Consider the following 19,800-nt stretch of genomic DNA (forward strand, 5'->3'; position numbering starts at 1 on the left):
CCAAGCCTAAGGAATGATGCCGCCTGCTGTGCCTGTCTTCCCACACTGATTTGCAGTAATCAAGACAGTCCCCACAGACATGCCCAGAGCCAACTTGCTCTAGAGAAGCCCTCATTGAGGCTTTCTTTCCAGGGTGACTCTAGATTGTGTTACACTCACAGTTAAAACTGACCACCACAGAGATTCAATATCATTTCCTATGTTTTGAGTGTGTTAGGAGTAGAAATCATGGGGCTGGAGAGGTGGCTCAGAGGTTAAGAGCACTGACTGCTCTTCCAGAGGTCCTGAGTTCAATTCCCAGCAACCACATGGTGGCTGACAACCATCTATAATGAGATCTGGTGCCCTCTTTTGGCCCGCAGGCAGAATACTGTATACATAATAAATAAATCTTAAAAAAAAAAAAAATAGAGTAGAAATCATAAGCCAGGTGCTGTGGTGCACACCTGTAACCCCAGTACTCTGGAGGCAGAGGCAGGCAGATCTCTGTGAGTTCGAGGCCAGCCTGGTGTACAGAGTGAGTTCCAAGACAGCTACACAGACTCTGTCTGGAAAAGAAAATGGGGAGTAGAAATCACTAGTTTGTATAGTAACTTGAGTGTAGGACATCGGTCCTTCTAGAATGTACAGTTGTCCTCACTCCAGCCATCGGCAGCCACCACTTGGCTTTTAAACTCTGGGTTTGGACATTTTTATGAAGGGGCTCATATGATATGCAGCCCTACAGTCTGATTTCTGTCACTTAAGGTTTTCAGGGCTCACCTATCTTTCAGGCAGTATCAGTGTTTTCTTCCTCCTTATGGCTGATGCTTCTCCATTGGTTGAATGTACCACATTTGTTTCCGTCTGTGTGGACATGTGAACTGCCTTTGCCTTTTGGTGACTGTGTATAAGCATCATCTAGAACTCTGTGAGTGAGCATGCCTGTAGACTTGCTCCTTCACTGCTTTTAACTGAGGAGCTGCTACACTGTTTCCACCCCTGGTTTCTGCTCCAGCCATTTGCTGCTGCTTATCCCCCCAGCCACCCCAGCGGGTACAAGGCGCTGTCTCTCCAGTTTGTGTTTGCGTTTCCCAGTTGTGTAGTCAAGCATCCTTCCAGCACTCACTGGCCATTTGTATGCCTTCTGTGGAGACATGACTGTTCAAGTCTTTGGACCATTTGTGAAGTTTGCTATTTGCTGTTGGGTGGAATGTGTTCTCTTTATATTTTGGACACAAACTCCTGGCATCAGATATTATCGACAAGTTTTCCCTTTCATTATACACGCTCTTTTAACTTTATTTAGAGTATGTTACAAAATTTTATCAAGTTCTGTTTATCTTTTATCTTATCTGTTTGTCTTTTGTGATTTTTTTTTCTAGTTTTCTGCTGAATGCTTTCCAGTTTTTCCAGTTTCTAGTTTCCCAGCTTCCCTTGTGGACTGTGGGGGTCATTTCTGCCTTTAAAAGATGCATCCCCCTCCATCTTCCCGTGTAACCATTTTGGCCGCCCACACACATGGGTGACAAGGGTCCCCTTTCTTTCTTTCCAGTTACTTTAAAAAAGTAATCTTAACAAGTTTTGTGTCACATTTACAACCCACTGTCTAATCTGAGGTCGTGAAAACTTATTCCTGCATTTTCTTCTAAGAATTTTAGCTCTCCTGTTGGGGAATGTGTTTTTAATGAGCTGTCAACAGCAGCCAGCAAGAGAGTCACGTCCATTAGGGAGTTTGTGGCTCTGCACGATGTTGGAGTCCCTCCCAAAACCTCTGCCGCCTCCTCGGCTTCTCTGTCCCTCTCGCTGAGTGAGAGGGATCACACTTGATCCCTGTTCCTCAGCTTCTCCGTGAATGACAAAACGTCCTCCCTGTAAGTCTTGGTCTGACTGCCCCCCATCCAGGTTGGCTTGCTTTTTAGACAGAGTCTCACTGTGTAGTCCAAGCTGACCTCAGACACAGCACTCCTCCCCGGCTCAGCTTCCCAGTGCTGAGAGCACAGGTGTAAAGCACCACACCCCCCTGCAGGCTGCTCTGGGAACATTGTCCTCGGTCTTACCTAGCACAGCCCTGAACCCATGGTCTCTTGCCTCATACGCCCATACATGCTTGTGTCACAACGTGCACAGAAAAGTCACGTGGGTATAGACATCCTGACCAGCACTCTCACTCCTTTCTCAGAAACAAACCTGACTTGAGGGGGTCCCACATATCTGCATGTTGGAGCCTCACATACCACACTCCTTACTTAACACAGCTAGAGTTCACCGACTCCCGGAGGCAGACAGGGACCAGCAGCTGTCCTCAGAGGCTGGAGCTCCCTGTGACAGTAGAACGTCCCTTTGCAGTGTGAGTCTGAGGCAGACTTCTCATTGGTTTGTCTATTTCTAGGTTTCTGTTCACTTTGTAAAAAATTGCATTTATTTGGGCCAGGCATGGTGGTGCACACCTTTGATCCAGCACTTCGGAGGCAGAGACAGGCTGATCTTTGTGAGTTCAAGGCCAGCCTGGTCTACACGGTGGGCCAGGACTACACAAAGACCTTTTCCCTTTTCTTTGGGGGGCGGGGTGGTAGTGTATTTCATGATGCATGTGTGGAGGTCAGAGGACAGCTCTCAGGAGTTATTTCTCCCTTCTGCAATGTGGGTCCTAGTGGGGGTAGAACTCAGGTTGCCAGGCTTGGTGGCAAGCGCCCTGCCCACCGAGCCATCTTTGATTTTTTTGTTCTGGTAGTGGTGTTTTCTGAGAGATTGTGTGAAGTAAGCCCAGACTTAACTGGAATTCATAAGCACCATGCCTGGGGGCTCTTCACTTTTACATTTTAAGTTTTGACAGGTTTAGCGTGTGCACAGTACATTTTCATTGTCTTCTCCCCTTTGCTGTTACACTGTCTCAGCCCTGCTCCATGCCACCAAAACCCTTCTTCAGAACAAGACCCCTCCTACTCTCATGTCTTTTTGTGCACGCGTGGCCCATTGAGTTTAATTAAGGTTGCTCGCATGAGCATGGGTGGGAAATTATTTACTGGAGCATAGCCTCCTGATCAATGGCTACACCACTGAAGAAAGTGACAGCCCTCCCCAAGCCACTGTTAACTGCCAAAGCCCCTCCTAAGCCCCTCCCCCAGCCCTGTAGAGCTTTGTGTGGTAACCATGGCTGCGATGAGTTTATGAACATAATGGCCAGAAAACAACTCTTTGCAGCACATCTCCCTATCCTGGGAGAGGGTGTCCCCAATTCCACAGTGTTCCTTGAGCTTTGGATGGGGTTGGTGCCAAGCACTCCAACCATCATTCCTTACTTTCGATTTGAAGAATCTGCATGTACAGAAAGTTCATGAGTCAGAAGCACCACTGTGGTGGGCTCCTATCAAGTTAGCGTGACCTTGTGAGCAGTGCCAGGTCTGGAAACAGAACTTTCTCAGCAGCCCAGCAAACCTGTGCGTCCCAAGGACTCGTGGAGTTCTGAGCAAAGTTTCTTCATGTGTGGAGGCCAGAGGACGATGTCAGGTGCCCTGCTCTACTACTCGCCACCTTGTTGTTTTGAGACAGGGTCTCTCACTGAACTTGGAGGCAGCCAGCAAGCCCCATGGCCTCCTGTCTTTGCCCTCTACAGTGCTGGGGTTACGGGTAAGCATACACCGCACATGGCTTTACATGGCTCCTGGGGTTCCAAACCCCAGGTTCTCATGTGTGCACACAAGCACTCTTACCCACTGAGCCATCTCCCTAGTCCAGCGTCTGCCTTTTCTCCAGCTAGCGGTCAGATGGACGGCTTCCACCTTCTGGCTGCTGTGAGGAACGTGGCCCTGAAGCAAACGTTTTGTGTGATGAGTTTCCAGCTTGCTTTACTATTTTTTTTTTTTTTTTTGTTTCAGCTGTTTGGGGTCCCTTGCAACAATATGTGAATTTTAGCACCCATTTGCTGTTCAAAAAAATTTTTTAACAGTAGAATTTTGCTGGAGAGTGCACAGGTTCTGCAGCCCTCTGGGGATTATTGTTGTCTCAACGGTATTAAGTCTTGTAACCTCTGAAGAAAGGATGCTTTCCCAGATTTTAGGTCTTTTATCTCTCTTGGTTTTGTGGTCTTCAGTGTACAGGGTCCCCCCCCCCCTTTGTTTAAATGTATCCCTGTCTGTTCTTGCAAATGCAACCAGTTTCCCTTTTGTGCTTTTCACCTTTGTGCGTTGACTTTGTATTCTGAAGTGCTGCTGAATCCTTCTCACTAAGCCTAAGAGACTTAGGGAGAGTTCTTTGCAGCTTTCTATATAAAGATTATGCACTCAGCAAACTAAGATGGTTTACCTCTTCTTTTCCAGTTTGGGTGCCTCTTATTATTTCTTTCTCTTGCCTAATTATTGTGCCTGGAACAAAGAGTACAAAACTGAGTGGAAGCAGGAAAGTAGGCGCCCGGCACTGGCATGATGGCGCGCACTTGTGATCCCAGTAGGAGGCTGAATCAGGGGAAATGCAGATCAATACCATCCTGGGCTACACAGCGTGACCTTGTCTTAGAAAAAGAAAAAAGAACAGAAAGAAGAGGCCTGAGGTGGCAGTGCTCACCTTTAAGCCTAGCACTCAGCCGGGCGGTGGTGGCGCATGCCTTTAATCCCAGCACTCAGGAGGCAGAGACAGGCAGATCACTGTGAGTTCGAGGCCAGCCTGGTCTGCAAAGTGAGTCCAGCCCAGCAAAGGCTATACAGAGAAACCCTGTCTCGTCTCAAAAAACCAAAACCAAACCAAAAAAAAAAAAAAAAAAAAAAAGCTTAGCACCCTGGTCTAAATAGAAAGTTCAGGCAGCCAGAGACCCTTTCGCAAAGAAGAGGAAAAGGGGGGTGGGGGAGTGTGTATCTTGGAAATGCTCAGTCCTAGGCTAGATGGGATCAGAATGGATGATTTATGCTTTTTAATACCTGGACCTTAAAGAGGAAACCCAGAACTCTTCTTCACTTTCATCAGGAGGCTTGGGGCTCATGGAGCCACAGTGTAGACTTAGGCTGGGCTGTCCTGAAATGACACAGAGAGAGCCCGCCTCAAGGCCAAAGACCTTTCCTGTTCTCAGCCCTCCGAGCCCTTTGTCTCATGCAGAGCACTTTGACCAAATGTCCACATGTCCCCCTCCCCCCCCCACAGAAGAAAAGCCGAAACGAGACCTATGGCCAAGGCAGTGGCGTGGAGATCCTGGAGAACCGGCCCTACACAGATGGCCCTGGTGGCTCTGGGCAGTACACCCACAAAGTGTATCACGTGGGCATGCACATCCCCAGCTGGTTCCGTGCCATCTTGCCCAAGGCAGCCTTGCGGGTGGTGGAGGAGTCCTGGAACGCCTACCCTTACACCCGAACCAGGTGAGCCTGCCTCTACCTCCTCAGCATGCCGTCTGCTGGGGGAACTCCGCAGCATGTATCCAGGAACTCTACTGACAGGTTCAACCCCTGTACCTCTGAAAGCATCAAACTCCGTCTCACATGTGTCCCCTAGAGGTTCACAAGTGGTCGCATGCAGGAAAGGGAAGGATGCCCCTCCCCAGCTGGTTGCCTCCCAGAAATGCCATTATAAGTCATGGTGGCCAAGAATTGAACAAGGGCTGCCACCTAGGAAAGCTCAGGGTGTGAACATTCACTGAGTTCCCATGAGCAGAGACAGCGTGCTGGGAAGAAGGGTGAACTGAAGGGCTAGCTCACACTGAGCAAGGGTGCTCCTCTAGGCTCCCAGGCCTTCCTCCCCATTAACCTCACACCTGAAAAATGCTGGGAGCTAGTTTAGGACTTCAGAGAACTCTTCTCCGTCCCAGAGAGGAGCTGTTCTGTTGTCAGAGAGGGCTTCTTGCAGGTGTCATGGGCCAGGAGTGTCTGCCAAGATCCACTGACTTCATAGCACACTGCCATTGTAGTTGTGCCTGCATTTCCCACCACACCATACTCACGCGGTGGCCATATGTGGGGCTTCTAGAAGCTACCAAGTGAGTTCAGCAGTTCTCACCCCTGTCCCTCTCCCCCCTAAGCTAGCTTGGCTATTCTCAGGACAAGATGGTAATATATATAGGAACTAGGTGTCGTCATCACATCTCAGCCAACACCCCGTCTTAGTGACGTTCCTACTGCTGTGAAGAGACACTGTGACCAAAGAAACTTTAGAAGGAAGAGTTCGTTTGGGCTTACAGTTTCAGAGGGTGAATCCATGACCAGCATGCCAGGGAGCATGGCAGCGGGTAGGCAGCCACGGTGCTGGAGCAGAGTAGCTGAGAATTTATACCTTCTCCACAAGCTGAAGCAGAGAAGCAGAGACAGAACCAAGTGGGAATGGTGTGGACTTCTGAAACCTCAAAGCCAGCCCCAGTGACACGCCGCCTTTGTTTTTTGTTTTGGGGTTTTTTTTTCTAGTTTTTTGAGACAGGGTTTCTCTGTGTAGCCTTGACTGTCCTGGACTTACTTTGTAGCCCAGGCTGGCCTCAATTGAACTCACAGCCATCTACCTGTTTCTGCCTCCCAAGTGCTGGGATTAAAAGGAGTGTGCAACCACAGCCCGGCTTTTCTTTTCTTTTTCTTTTTTTCTTTCTTTTTTTTTTTAAGGCCACACCTCTTAATCCTTCCCAAACAGTTTCATCAACTAAGGACCAAGCACTCAGACATATGTAGGGGCCATCCTCATTCAAACCACTGTATCACCTCTTGACTGGTTTCCAGCGTGGTCCAGCAGACTGCTGACTAGCCACAGTCCATCCAGGGTGCAGCCCTAATGGTTGTTCTTTCTCTCAGGTTCACCTGCCCCTTTGTGGAGAAGTTCTCCATTGACATTGAAACCTTTTATAAGACTGATACCGGGGAAAACAATAATGTGTTCAACCTGTCTCCTGTGGAAAGGAACCAGCTGATAACAGGTGAGCATGAAGGTGGAAGTCCAACAGGCAGCACTCCCACCCCAGGCCACTCTGGCTGTGGCCCTCTGCCCTTGCCCGATCCCATCCTGATGGTAGGCTGGATTCTCAGCTGGGCGAGAAGGGGGCGGGTGCGACTGATGAAGGGCAGGCTTCCACACCTTACATGTCGACTTTTTCCTCCCCATAAATGTACATGTGGTCTCTTGGGGTGCTGTCTGGCTAAAAGCCATTTGAGAATGCCATGCCTCATGTTGTCTGTGCCTGGAGTGACCTGTGACCTTTGCTGCCTTGCTCTCCAGCTGATGTAATCATGCAGAAGGCTGTCTTCATTTGTTGTGTGTGTGTGTGTGTGTGTGTGTGTGTGTGTGTGTTTTAGACAGTGCCTCACTGTGTAGTCCTGGCTGGCCTAGAATTCGCAGAGATCTAACTGCCTCTGCCTTCTGAGTGCTGGGATTAAAAGTATATACCACTGAGCCCAGCTAAATCTTCTTAAAGAAAAGTCAGAGATGGGGATTTTCATGGGAAATTTCCCAGTTCTGAAACACTGGTAAAGTGAACTTACAGCAGTCAAACAAAGTACATCTGAGGGCCTAACACGGTTCTGCGGCCCCCTCTGTAGGGTGGTCTCTGAGCACAAGTCTGTGTGCTTAGGTGCCTAGCTTAGAGAGAAGGGACCATTGCCCCTGATTCTCCATCACCTCTACAATAGTCTCCCGCCCCAGCAGGCATCCCAGCGGTCCCCAAGATCCCACCTCAGCCCAGCATCAATGAGGCATGGGCCACCTAAGCCTCCCAGTTCTACTCTTTTGTCCAAAATGTCACCCTGCTCTGGAAAGACTTCTACACCCTTGTCTGTCCTTTGCCATTCCATATTCTTCGTGGGAATTCTCTTCCCATTATCTCCTTGGTTCACTGACCCACTTACCTGCACACGTAGACCATGATTTGTCAAGCTGACTTTAGAAAAAGCTACAAGATCCAGGCCAGATAGCATGGGCTGTTATTAAAGCCACTTACAGGCTGAGATGGGAGGATCATGAGTTCAAAGCCTGCCTGGACAACTTAGTATGTGACTTTGTCTCAAAATAAAAAAATAAAAGTAGAACTCTGAGTAGTGTGATAGAGTGTTTAATCTAGCATGTGTGAAGCCCTAGGTTCAATCCCCAGTCTCTCTCTCTCTCTCTCTCTCTCTCACACACACACACACACACACACACACACACACACAGAGCATCATACATAATGAGACCTAGGCCCTGCAAGGACTTAGAGTAGAGGATCTGGAAAGGGTGGGTAGAAGTTAGGCAGGCGTGACCACTCGCAGGGTGTCCCCACAGACATCATCGACATTGTCAAGGACCCTGTGCCCCCCAATGAGTACAAGACAGAAGAAGACCCTAAGCTGTTCCAGTCAGTCAAGACTCGTCGGGGACCTCTCTCTGAAAACTGGATTAAGGAGTACAAGAAGCAGCTCCTCCCCATCATGTGCGCCTACAAGCTCTGCAAGGTGGAGTTCCGATACTGGGGCATGCAGTCCAAGATCGAGAGGTTCATCCACGACACAGGTAAGTGTGGCGGTGGTGGTGGGGGGGATGCACCTGCCTGTCTGCCTCTATTCTCCACGTGCCGTGTTAAGTATTCCAACAATGGCTGCCTCCTGATGAAAAAAAGTCCAAGAACCTAATAGTTTGTTCAGTCCATGAGGTTGGATGTCTTACCTAGTCTTCAGTGTACACTGGAATCCCAAAAATGTAGGCTCTGATACCAATGCAGATGTGGACTTGCCAGTGACAGTGAGGATGAGCAGACAAAGGGCAAAAGCTTTTTTCTTTCATGCCCTTTATATAGGCTGCCACCAGAAGGTATGGCCCCAGTTTAGAGCGGATTTCTACCTTAAAAGATCCAATGAAGGAAAATCTCTCACAGGCGTGCCCAGATGCTTGGGCTTTCGTTACTTGTAGTCAGGTTGACAGGAACAGCCACCACAGACCCCAAAGCCTGTTCCTGTCCCCGCTTCCCCACTCTTATCTTTGCCATCTGTGACCAGTATGTCTGCTGTCCATGCAGATGCCTTCGCACCGTCCACGTGTCCCTGACCTGGCTGGTATATGATAGTGTAGCCTGCAGCACACTCAGGCATCTGTAGACAGCCCCCATCAGCCACTGGGGCCTCCGGCTCCCAGGCTTTTCTTTCCTCTACCTGAGGAGGCCCAGACTCTAGCTGGGCCATAGCTCTGCCTCTTCACAGGCTGGAAGGTCCAGATGGCAGAGCGACTCCAGTGTAGTGCCCTTCACACCCACATGGCCCTTCACACCCAGAGCAGGTGTCCAAGGAGCAGGTGGCCTAGCAGATGCCTGGGGGCTCCCAGCCAAGGAATGCCGCACAAGGCTTTTCTTGTCTTCTTCCCACAGAAGCACCCAGGCAAATCACCCTGAGACGTCACAAACAAGGGAGACTTACTTTAGGCACTAATGGAGCCACAACATTGACAACATGCTCCACCCTGGTCACATTGACTCACGATTACCCATGATGGGGTCCTCACACTGGCAGTAGAGGTCTCATCAGCCAACCTGTGCGTGCAGCAAAGACAAAGAGATTGTGGAAGGCATCCGTGCTATGAGCAGCCAGTGCACTGGGCTCTGAGGAGGGGGCCTCCCACCTGGAGAGGTAGAGGTGATGTGTGTACATCAGCCTTGATGGTGTGGGACAGTTTTTACCAGCTCTGTTCCCAGAGTGGCATCTCAGACACATCATCTCCTGCTCCCTTCCCAGCAGGCTTCTTCAGGGTCCAGGGCAAGAGGCAGATGGGACACATCCTGCAGTCTTGTCTGTCTAACCTCATGGTAGCTGAGACGGACCTAAGAGAGCCCCGACACTACCTTCCCACTTCCCTAACCCTGAGACCTCTAGCCAGGAGGGCGCTGTCATAGAGGGAAGCAGCCTGGGTATTCATCAGCCTTCCTGCCCTACTAGGCCTTCCCTCTCCTGTTTGTAGGGAAGCACAGGCCTCGTCTAACAGGCAGTATGAGGGCGGGAGGACTGTGGGGTTGCTCTGACCCTTTCCTCTTGCCACTGTCTTGCTGGCTTGTCCCACCCCTTACTCTAATCTCCCCAGTATAGCCCACTTGGGGGCTCCTGGTCCCGCAGAGTGTAGGCCCCATGCCCTCCCCTGTCCTCAGATAATATCCCTGAGAGTCTGGCGAAACCCAGCCTGCTCAGCTTCCTAAAAGTCAGCTCTCTCTTCAGAAGAGAGGACGGGGTACAGTTGTTAGGACAGCTGGGACATGCAGTCCCCACATGGCCATAGCAGTGTCAACATTGCCTTGCTGAGTCCTGTCTTCCTCACCTGAGGCAGATGTGATAGTGGCAGTTCTGCAGACCTGCTGTGGGGGTGAATCTTGGGGGTGCAGTGCTACAGGCAGACACTACCCAGCCCTGAGCGCTGTGAATTCACAAGTGCTCTTGAAGAAGTCACTCTTAAACTTAAGCTGTCCTCTTTGTGCCTGGCCCCACTTGTAGTGCAGTGTCCCCTCCCTTCCAGCAAGCCCAAGAGGAAGCCTTTCCCTGTTTGGCTAGAATAGACTGTGAGCCCAGAAAAGGAAACAGAGGTTCATAAGTGTTATATCTGAGACCACCCTCAGGTGTAGCCCTGCCTGAAGGAGAGTTCAATCGTGTCCCATGGGTGAGCAGAAGCCCCCAGCTTGCCTCTCAGAGTGACTGTGAATCAGGAATTCCTGCCACTTGCTAGTACCCAGTCAAGCCAAATGACAAAGCTGTGTTCAATGAGGGACCCTGCCTCAGAAAATAAGGTAGAAAAATGATAGAGGAAAGACAGTCACTGTTGACTCCTGCTTTTCGTACACATACACTGCACACACACACACACACACACACACACACACACACACACACACACACACACACACACGGGGTCCAGGGGGAGAGAATGCAGCCCACTTTAAAATCTATTCTCCTATGGGAAAGTCAACAAGAAAAGTATACCAGGCAGTGAGACCTGAGACTTTTGGGAAGTCCAGTGCCACTTTCCCTTGGGGTGTGAATCCCCTTCAGTGAACTGGGGCCTATGACCAGAGCCATTACTTTACAAGGCTTGCCTTCCAAGTGTAGAGCCACTGTGAGCCCCTGAGGACACTGGGAGCCAGTCCTCTAGGTTGACAATAGAGGAACTGAGGCACAGATGAATAGTGACTTTAGCTTGACCTACAGCTCTGCCCTGGTGCACACTGCCCCTGACGTGAGCGCACCTCTGTCCTCTGGCTCTGTGCAGGCCTGCGGCGGGTGATGGTGCGGGCCCACCGGCAGGCCTGGTGCTGGCAGGATGAGTGGTACGGGCTGAGCATGGAGAACATCCGGGAACTGGAGAGGGAGGTACAGCTTATGCTGTCCCGCAGAATGGCCCAGTTTTCAGAGGAAGGAGGACCCACAGAACTCAGCAAGGACAACACTATCCAGGACCAGGCACCTGGAGTGACCTCTGAACCCAACAACACCAATGGGGAGCCCCTGGGCCGGGGCCTGAAGAAGCAGTGGTCCACCTCCTCCAAGTCCTCAAGGTCCTCCAAGCGGGGAGGTGAGCCGGGTTCCTGTCTTCTGATGCAAAATCTCGCTTGTAGTTTCCAGGGTAGCCATGCCACCGCTGTGTCCTTATCTCTCTCGATCTTTCCTGTGGAGCCTTTCACTTTCTAACTGGTACCAGGTGGGGCTCCGCTTTGAAGTGAAGCTGTCCTTTCCCAAACAACACTCCCTATAAGGCCCAAACAGACAGTCTGTGACTGAGGAAATCTGGGGAGTGAGTCCAGGCAGACTTGCCAGTGAGAGAAAATATTTTCAGGGTATCAGATCCTAGACAACAAGATGAAGCAAGCCCCACCCCCACCCCATGCAGCTATTCATGCTCCTGTAACTCCCTCCCCCCAGTATGGCTAGCCATGCCTCTGTAAACCCCCCATATGGCTAGTCATGCCCCACTCCCCATATGTCCAGTCATGCCCCTGCAATACCTCATGTGTCCAGTCATGGAGCCCCCTTCCCAGCCCAGTGCACCTGGCCCTGGGCTTACCATATTGGAGTGAGATGAGTCAATACTTTGGTCTCCCATCTTTTCCTACTGCCCTACAGCCAGCGTTCTCTTTGTCAGCTCTGCTATGGCCACATCTAAGGAGTTGTTTATGGTCATGTTCAGGGCTCATCTGAGCTCATGTCCTAAGCTCTCTTTGGACAAGACTGCGTAGTATCACGAGGCAGCAGAGTGCTCCCCTGGAAAAGGCCAGACATTTCTACTCAGCCTGGCCCTGGACACTCCACCCTTAGTCTCTCCATTCCTGTCTATGGCCAGCTTTTCTGATGATGCCCACCGAGCCCTCCAAGTTGCCATCACAACTCCCTTACATTGCTATGGCTGGCTCAACAGAGCCCTCCTCTGCAGGCCAGACCACCACACTGGGGTTTTGCCTTCCAGCCAGCCCCTCCCGACACAGCATCTCAGAGTGGAGAATGCAGAGTATCGCCAGGGACTCCGATGAAGGCTCGGAAGAAGAGTTCTTCGATGCACAAGGTAGGCAGGTGGCTCCTACCACTGTGGGCTCTCCCTGGACCAGGCAGGAAGAAACATTGTCACAGCGGACAGCTTGGGGCTTGGGATAGAGCACAGAATGAGATGAGGTCACTGGGAAGCTACCTCCTTTGAGTCTAGGTGCTTAATTATAAGTCAGGACTCAGGGCTTAGATGGAGGGTGCCATTATCTCGAACCCCCACCTCATGTGATACAGAATTCTCCTGAAGCACTTCCCAGATGAATCTGTCTCCATAAGAAGTATGACTTACAGTGTCCTAAATTTTTGTGCTTGCTTTATTGTTTGCTGTTGCTTTTCTTCATTAAATGCAAATTAATATGCATCAAATGTAGACACTTTAGAAAAGGCAATGATGGCACACGCCTTTAATCCCAGCACTCGGGAGGTAGAGGCAGGATATCTGTGAGTTCAAGGCCAGCCTGGTTTATAACATGAGTCTAGGACAGCCAAGGCTACACAGAGAAACCCTGTCTCGAAAAACAACAACAAAAAAGAAAGAAAGAGAAGAAAGAAAGAAAAGAAAAAGCAATAAACAGAAACTAGATGAACTGCCCATTTCCCCCACTAATTGCAAAATAAGCACAGTGGAGGCACAGCCAGTGTTCACCTGTGCTGGAAGATGCATGCACTGCCTCACACATGTGGAGCAACAGATGGGCTTTCAAGGAAGTCAGAGGGGCCAACAGGCAGGCCCAGAAAGAAGGATGGGTCCCACTGCACACTGGCAGCACAGCCAGCCCCAGAGCGTGCAAAGGTAGGAGCTCGGAAAGATGGGAAGCTGCCCACAGCTAAACAGCAAGGTCCCCTCATTCTGCCACCAAGGTGCTGCCCAAGTGTCACATCTTAATTAACTGCCTAGCCAGACCTGTATGGAGAGAACCTGGGCAGTCAGTGTTCAAGAGCAACAAAAAAGGAGACAGTTGGCTTGTCCTGGAATTACGCAACCCGGGAGGGGTGGCAGGGGCTGCTGAGCCAGCCTCTGCACCTAAGAGTGGAGAAGGGTGGCTCTGGTGCCCCCACCCTTCTCAGCTGGCTCTTTGTCCTTGAAAGAGGAAAGACATAATACCTAGTGTCGAAAAAGACTGTGGGGGCAGCTGTTCTCATCCTCCCTAACACTGTGACCCTTCAGTACAGCTCCTCATGCTGTGGTGACCCCCAGCCATAAAAGTATCTTCATGGCTACTCCATAACTGTAATTTTACCACTGCTGTGAGTCATAAGGTAAATATCTGATATGCAGCATATCTGGTATGTGACACCCCCCCCCCAATCAGAGGGGTCGAAACCCACAGGTTGAGAATGGCTACTGTAGGGAAAGGCGCAGATGCCAGAGGAACAGGCTTCTGCGATCCTGCTCAGCCCAGGCAGCTGTGTTCCATGAGCCTGGGAGCGGTTCTGGAGACGCAGAAATGAAAGTCCAGTCCTGAAACCCTGTCTCGAAAAACCAAAAAAAAAAAAAAAAAAGTCAGTCCAGTCCTGGGTGTCGCGGTCATAGCTGGATCCTCACCGAGCTGTGCTTTCTGGACTTTAACCATCAGCCGCAGACAGATAAACAAAGGCATTGGTATAGTTCCGTTAAAACGGAAGGAAGCGTCCCCATACCCTGCAGAGCAGACAACCACCAAGCACAGAGCTCTGAGGACAGAGCCAGGCATGGAAGACCACATAATGTGTGACTGTGTTGTCACTGAAAATGTCCAGGACAGGCAAAGGCCTGGAGGGGAGCGCGTTATGCCACGAGGCCTGACCCGCTTGGGACTGAGCACAGGTTTTCCACTCAAGGTGATGGGAGTGTTCTGGCATTGGATAACGGTAATGCAGGCGCCGCCTTGTGAATATGCTAAATACCACTTTAAGATGGTGTGAATGGGGAAAGAAGGCCAGAGGCTCTGCAGCTGCCTGGCTGTCCTATTAAGATGGGGAAGGATAAGACAGAGCTGGGTACACTGGGCACGTGGCTCCAAAACACAGGAGGCTCAGTGTGTCCCCATTCTCCACTGAAGTCCCTTTACCCCCAGAGAACATTCACAAGGAGGAAATGTACCCCAAGGACATCACTAAGTGGAACTCCAATGACCTCATGGACAGAATGGAGAACCCGGAGCCTGAGGACACACAAGGTAATGAGCCTTGGGGGGGGGGGTGAGGGTGCGACCCACACAACGGTGGGACCCCGGGGCTTGTGGGACTCTCGGGCCAGAGTTCCCTTTTTTCCTGCACCAGCAGCTACAATGTGGCTTCTGTTACAGACGGTCTCTATCACCAGAGTGGCTCTGAGTTCAGGGTGGCCTCCAGCGTGGAGCAGCTGAACATCATCGAGGTGGGTGCCAGTGGGGACACTGAGAGACCAGGCTTGTGGGGCAATGGGGGGGCTGGGTGCAGGGTGCAGAGGCAGAGCTCTCCAGAGCCCAGAGCCTGACATCCGCATTTGGCCAGACATTCACCAGAGAGGCCTGGGGTCCCTTTCCTTACCACTTTACTATGGAGACACCAGCCAGCTCCATCTCTGTTGGTGTCCCTAAGAACCAGGGACAGCAGACAGCCCCCAGGGAAAAGCTCGACCACGCTCCTCCTTTGGGAAAATAAAATGAGAATCTTATAAATTCCAGAAAAAAAAGAGGAACTCCATCAAGTTCCCATTCTTTACGTGGCACCAGAAGAAAAAAGAAAAGAAGGGAAAGAAGCCAGAGCCGCCTAGGCAGAAGTGATGTGGCTGAGGCCCAGAGGCCCTTTGGGCCAGGCAGAACCCAGTGTGTCCAATAAAGCTGTCTTTATAGAGCCTGTGTCCGCTTTGGGGGTTCTTTGCTGGAGCTCGTGCCCCTTCCACCTGCAGGCCGTCAGAGCTGTTTGCACTGGGCCAGGAGCCAGGCTGGGCCAGGGCTGTCCCATGCTATGGCTATGATTACTGCCCGGTTCATTCTCCAGGCTGCCCAAGGTGACAATAGCACCTCCACGGCAACCCTGGTGCCCCTGGAGGGCCTGGGAGAGGCGGGGGACACCTCTTCCCCTCCTGGGGTCTTCTGCTTTGTGGTCTGAGGTGAAGGTGCACTTTTCTAGAAGGAGTAGGTGAGAGGAACCATTGTCAGTCGCTGCTAAATGTCAAACAAAGCAAGCAGAGGCCCAGCCAGCTCAGCGCACACAGCTCTGACTGTCTCCCAGGAGAGGGGTAGAGCCTGAGGCTCAGGACCTGCCTTGGGGTGTCCATTTCAAGGAGCCCAGCACTGATTCTGGGGCACTACCATCCAAAGGCAGGCCCTTCTGCTTATACTAGCCCCCAAACCGGAACCACCCTTCATGAAAGGGTGGCTTGATAGGAACCCAGACTTGGGGAGGCTCTGCTCCCCCTAGAGTCCAGAGCAGGGGGAGTCCCCGTCTTAGGCTGAGTGTGAGGAAAGCTGTGTCTGGGCCTGTGGGCATCCCTGAAGGGTTAACCAGTGTGCAGGGTCTAGCCAGATAAGTGCACAAAGGCTTAAGATCACTGGCCCAATCCCACCTAGTCCCAGGTGACAAGGCACAGCTGGACAGCACCTCCCTGTCCAGGAGCTGGGAGGCTGCCCTAGGACATTTCTCCCTTAACTTTGTGCTCACTGTATTGAAGAAGCCCCTGTACTTGATCATGGTGGGGAGTGGCAACCATTCCCGCTGCCCAGGCCAGCCTGTGGTGGGCAGTCCCTGTATGTACAGCTGTCCCTGCATCTCACTTACTCTCTTCCCCACCCAGTCCCACAGCACTGGACATATCATGCTTCAACAGATACAGACCAGTGGTCATTCTCACACACGTACCAGGGACTCACTGGGCATTCAGGAGAGGCCTCTGGGCACAGGGGCCACAGCCTGGCCTTCCAGGAGAACTAGCCAGGGCTTTGGGTGCTGTTGGTGCTGATGAGCCATGTGACCAGTGTCTGGGCCTCTCCACCCTCTGCCTTGTCTAAGAGAGGAATAGCCCTGTAGCTAGTCTGTGCACAGCGTACCTTCTAGGGTCTCACTTTGGCTTCTTAGCAGTAAAGCAGGCCAGAAGGAAGGTTGGCTCATGACCTGATCTTCTGTTCCTGCTGCAGTGTGCTAGGATCCTGCCTCTGCCAGGGTGCTTCTGCTCTTGAGGAGATTCTAGAAGTAACAGGGCTTTGCACTGAGTGACGAGCGGAGGGCCCGAGAGCGAGACTACTTCCCCTACCCTGACCACCCCTAAAGACCCCTATGACTCTGCACCTGACTGTCTGTACAGCAGGCATGCAGAGGCCTGGTAGCTCAGGCCTGAGACCCTGAAGAAGGTTGAGCTGGCAGTTTCTCCAGAGGATACCCTTCCTTGGACCTGCAGTGACCCTCATCAGGCTATACTGCTCCTCCAGTCTCTGATCCTTGTCGGAGCCCAAGGGAAGGGCAGTGAACCCCAGACCCCATAACCCCATAACCAGATAACACAAACTATGTCTCTGAGGCAGGAAATAGAGCTCAGGGGTAGAACATTTGCCTGCCACATGTATGAGGTCCTAAGTCCAATTCCCAGCATTATAAAAAAACAAAGGAAAAAAAAAACTAGGGCACCTGGGGCCTGGCAAGAAATTCATGCCCGCCACTGCTCATGCAGGATGAGGTGAGCCAGCCACTAGCTGCACCGCCCTCCAAGATTCATGTGCTGCTGCTGGTGCTGCATGGAGGCACCATCCTGGACACGGGAGCCGGGGACCCCAGCTCCAAGCAGGGTGACACCAATACTATCACCAACGTGTTCGACACCGTCATGCGTGTGCACTACCCCAGTGCCCTGGGCCACCTAGCCATCCGCCTGGTGCCCTGCCCGCCCATCTGTGCTGACGCCTTCGCCCTGGTCTCCAAGTGAGTGGCATGTGCTTGCCAACACCTATCGTGCTCCACAGGGAGATGTGGAAGCATGCCGACCCCACCCAGAGCATTGCATAGCTCCCCAGTGTTAGGTCCTCTGCAGATTGTCTTTTCCTGCCGTCCATCCGCCTGGAGGCAGCGGAGCCCGTGCAGACAAGATAGGTTCAGATTCCAGGAGGACAGTCTCCAGGCTGAGTCCACGGTTCAATTCTGTTGCTGGCCTGCCCTGGGATAGGAGTCCACTCAGTGGCCCTGGCTCCGTGAGCACTTTGGGGCAGGCAGTAGCTCTGTGTTGGTTTGCCTGCTTTTCAGATCAGGGGAGAGCCTTTGGGTCAAGCTAAGTTTACCTGCCCTCTGCTGACCCAGCCCCTTCCCCCCAGCCTCAGTCCTTACGGCCATGATGAGGGCTGTCTGTCCAGCAGCCAGGACCACATCCCCCTGGCTGCCCTGCCCCTGCTGGCCACTTCCTCACCCCAATATCAGGAGGCAGTTGCTACAGTGATCCAGCGGGCCAACCTGGCCTATGGAGATTTTATCAAGTCCCAGGAAGGTGTGACCTTCAACGGACAGGTGAGTGGCGGCAACAGGTAGGGAAAGACCTTTCAGGGTGGGCTGGCCAAAGGACCAGGTTGTGGGCAGCAAGGGGAGGGGTGTCTTCTCCACAGCAGGGTGAAGACTCAGGCCTCTGCTCTCTTGCCTCCAGGTCTGCCTGATTGGAGACTGTGTTGGGGGCATCCTGGCATTTGATGCCTTATGCTACAGTGGCCAGCCAGTGTCTGAGAGTCAAAGCAGCAGCCGCCGGGGCAGCGTGGTCAGCATGCAGGTACCTGAGCAGGGGCAGAGGGTGGGGCATCCTTGGTCTCAAACCTCCACTATGCTGTTTCTCATATACCACGGAATCTGGCTGCCTTTCCTCCTGTAGGCCACCAAGCCATCACCTGGCCTGTGCTGTGTCCCACAAGCAGTGTGTCCAGCCCAAACCCCAAGAAGCTGGCTGGGACACCACAATCCTTGCTCTATCTATTCTGTTTGTTTGGAGCGAGAGATGAGAGGGCTAGGAGAGACATGGCGAGCGTGAGCATACGCACTGGGTGTCAGGCTCAGCCAAAGAAGTACCAAAAGCAGGGCAACAGCAGCCTGAAAGAGCTGAAAGTGTACCTCAGTATCCCCCAGGAAACAAATGGGAAGGACACAGGTTGCTGCTGTGGGTGACCACAGGCGACAGACTGGCACTTGGGGTCTGGAGATCCATTGCAATATGTTAGAGTCCAGGAGAGCATGAGGCTTCACTCACCAGGGCTTGCATTGCATGGCCCGGCTCCGGTCCTAGGAGGTGAGATGGGCGCACCCAGTTCCCCTCTTTGTCTAACCCTGATGTCTTCCTGCTATAGAGTGGCCATCACCTGGGAGAGATCACTGTGTGCCAACCCAGTCCTGGAACGAAGGCTGCTAGGACTTAGCCAGTAGTCTGAGGGGCAGTGGGAGACAAGACTTTCCCCTCTGGTTGGATGAGAAGCCTGCAGCTAGGCAGTGGGCAGCAGGGCCTGGAGTCAGGAGGGAGGGGCTCACAGAACATTAAAGAGGGGCCTAGGCCAGGCACCACCTGGCGGTGAGCCTCCATGGCCATTCCAGGACGCTGACCTGCTGTCCCCGGGCATCCTGGTGAATGCAGCACACTGCTCCAGTGGTGGTGGCGGTGGCGGTGGCAGTGGCGGAGGCTCCAACCTGGAGAGCAGTCGGCACCTGAGCCGCAGCAACATTGACATCCCCCGGAGCAACGGCACTGAGGACTCCAGAAGGCAGCTGCCCCGCAAAAGGAGCGATTCATCCACCTATGAGCTGGACACCATCCAGCAACACCAGGCCTTCCTGTCCAGGTAGGCCTTGGAGGAGAAGGGCCCCAGCACGAAGGAACCAGGCTGCTCCTTAAGCAAAATCCACATGCCAAGTGCACGTGTGGGGTTCTGGGAATTCCTGCCTGAAGGACTTCCTGCTTACTGGGTGCTGTGGTCCTGTATACGAGGGCCACCCTCGGCCGCTGGAAACACACACGTCGTCCTGAGAGTGGGAGTGAGGTGGAGACGGGCAGCATGACCCCATCAGGGCTGCTTCAAAGGTAGCAGGCTGCCCTGGAGAGGTTGTGACCCGCTGTCACTAGCAGTGTCCTACCTGGTGCTAGGACTCAGGACAGTACAGGGCTTAGTCCCTAAGGGACCGTGAGAGCCAGCCTGACCCCTGGGAAGCTGACCCTGGGTGACCTGCACGTCCCCCACTGCAGCCTCCATGCCAGCGTACTGAGGAACGAGCCTAGCTCCCGCCGCTCAAGCAGCTCCACGATGCTGGACGGTGCCGGGGCCCTAGGCAAGTTTGACTTCGAGATTGCCGACCTCTTCCTCTTCGGGTGCCCGCTGGGGCTGGTCCTAGCCTTGAGGAAAACGGTCATCCCCTCCCTGGACGGTGAGAGCCCTGCAGACGTAGGACGGGCTACATAAACTGC

The 19,800-nt window shown here is 52.4% G+C and overlaps 1 protein-coding gene across 12 annotated transcripts in view; it reads left to right on the plus strand.

The window, feature by feature from the left end:
- Positions 1–19,800, plus strand: part of Pitpnm2 (phosphatidylinositol transfer protein membrane associated 2) — a 129,689-nt gene that overhangs the window by 101,458 nt on the left and 8,431 nt on the right. For 7 of the 12 annotated variants that reach the window (XM_051161452.1, XM_051161459.1, XM_051161458.1 and 4 more), the window contains 12 exons: positions 5,113–5,327; positions 6,738–6,859; positions 8,197–8,424; positions 11,152–11,454; positions 12,343–12,438; positions 14,462–14,578; positions 14,708–14,778; positions 17,050–17,297; positions 17,684–17,873; positions 18,007–18,126; positions 18,936–19,180; positions 19,582–19,760. In XM_051161452.1, the coding sequence (XP_051017409.1) occupies positions 5,113–5,327; positions 6,738–6,859; positions 8,197–8,424; positions 11,152–11,454; positions 12,343–12,438; positions 14,462–14,578; positions 14,708–14,778; positions 17,050–17,297; positions 17,684–17,873; positions 18,007–18,126; positions 18,936–19,180; positions 19,582–19,760 (2,134 nt within the window). Of the gene's footprint in view, positions 1–5,112; positions 5,328–6,737; positions 6,860–8,196; positions 8,425–11,151; positions 11,455–12,342; positions 12,439–14,461; positions 14,579–14,707; positions 14,779–15,067; positions 15,237–17,049; positions 17,298–17,683; positions 17,874–18,006; positions 18,127–18,935; positions 19,181–19,581; positions 19,761–19,800 lie in introns of those variants that run through there. The other 5 variants (XM_051161457.1, XM_051161461.1, XM_051161460.1 and 2 more) reach the window with 2 other exon arrangements.

Source organism: Acomys russatus, chromosome 19, assembly GCF_903995435.1.
Source record: "Acomys russatus chromosome 19, mAcoRus1.1, whole genome shotgun sequence".
NCBI classification, from domain to species: Eukaryota; Metazoa; Chordata; class Mammalia; order Rodentia; family Muridae; genus Acomys; species Acomys russatus.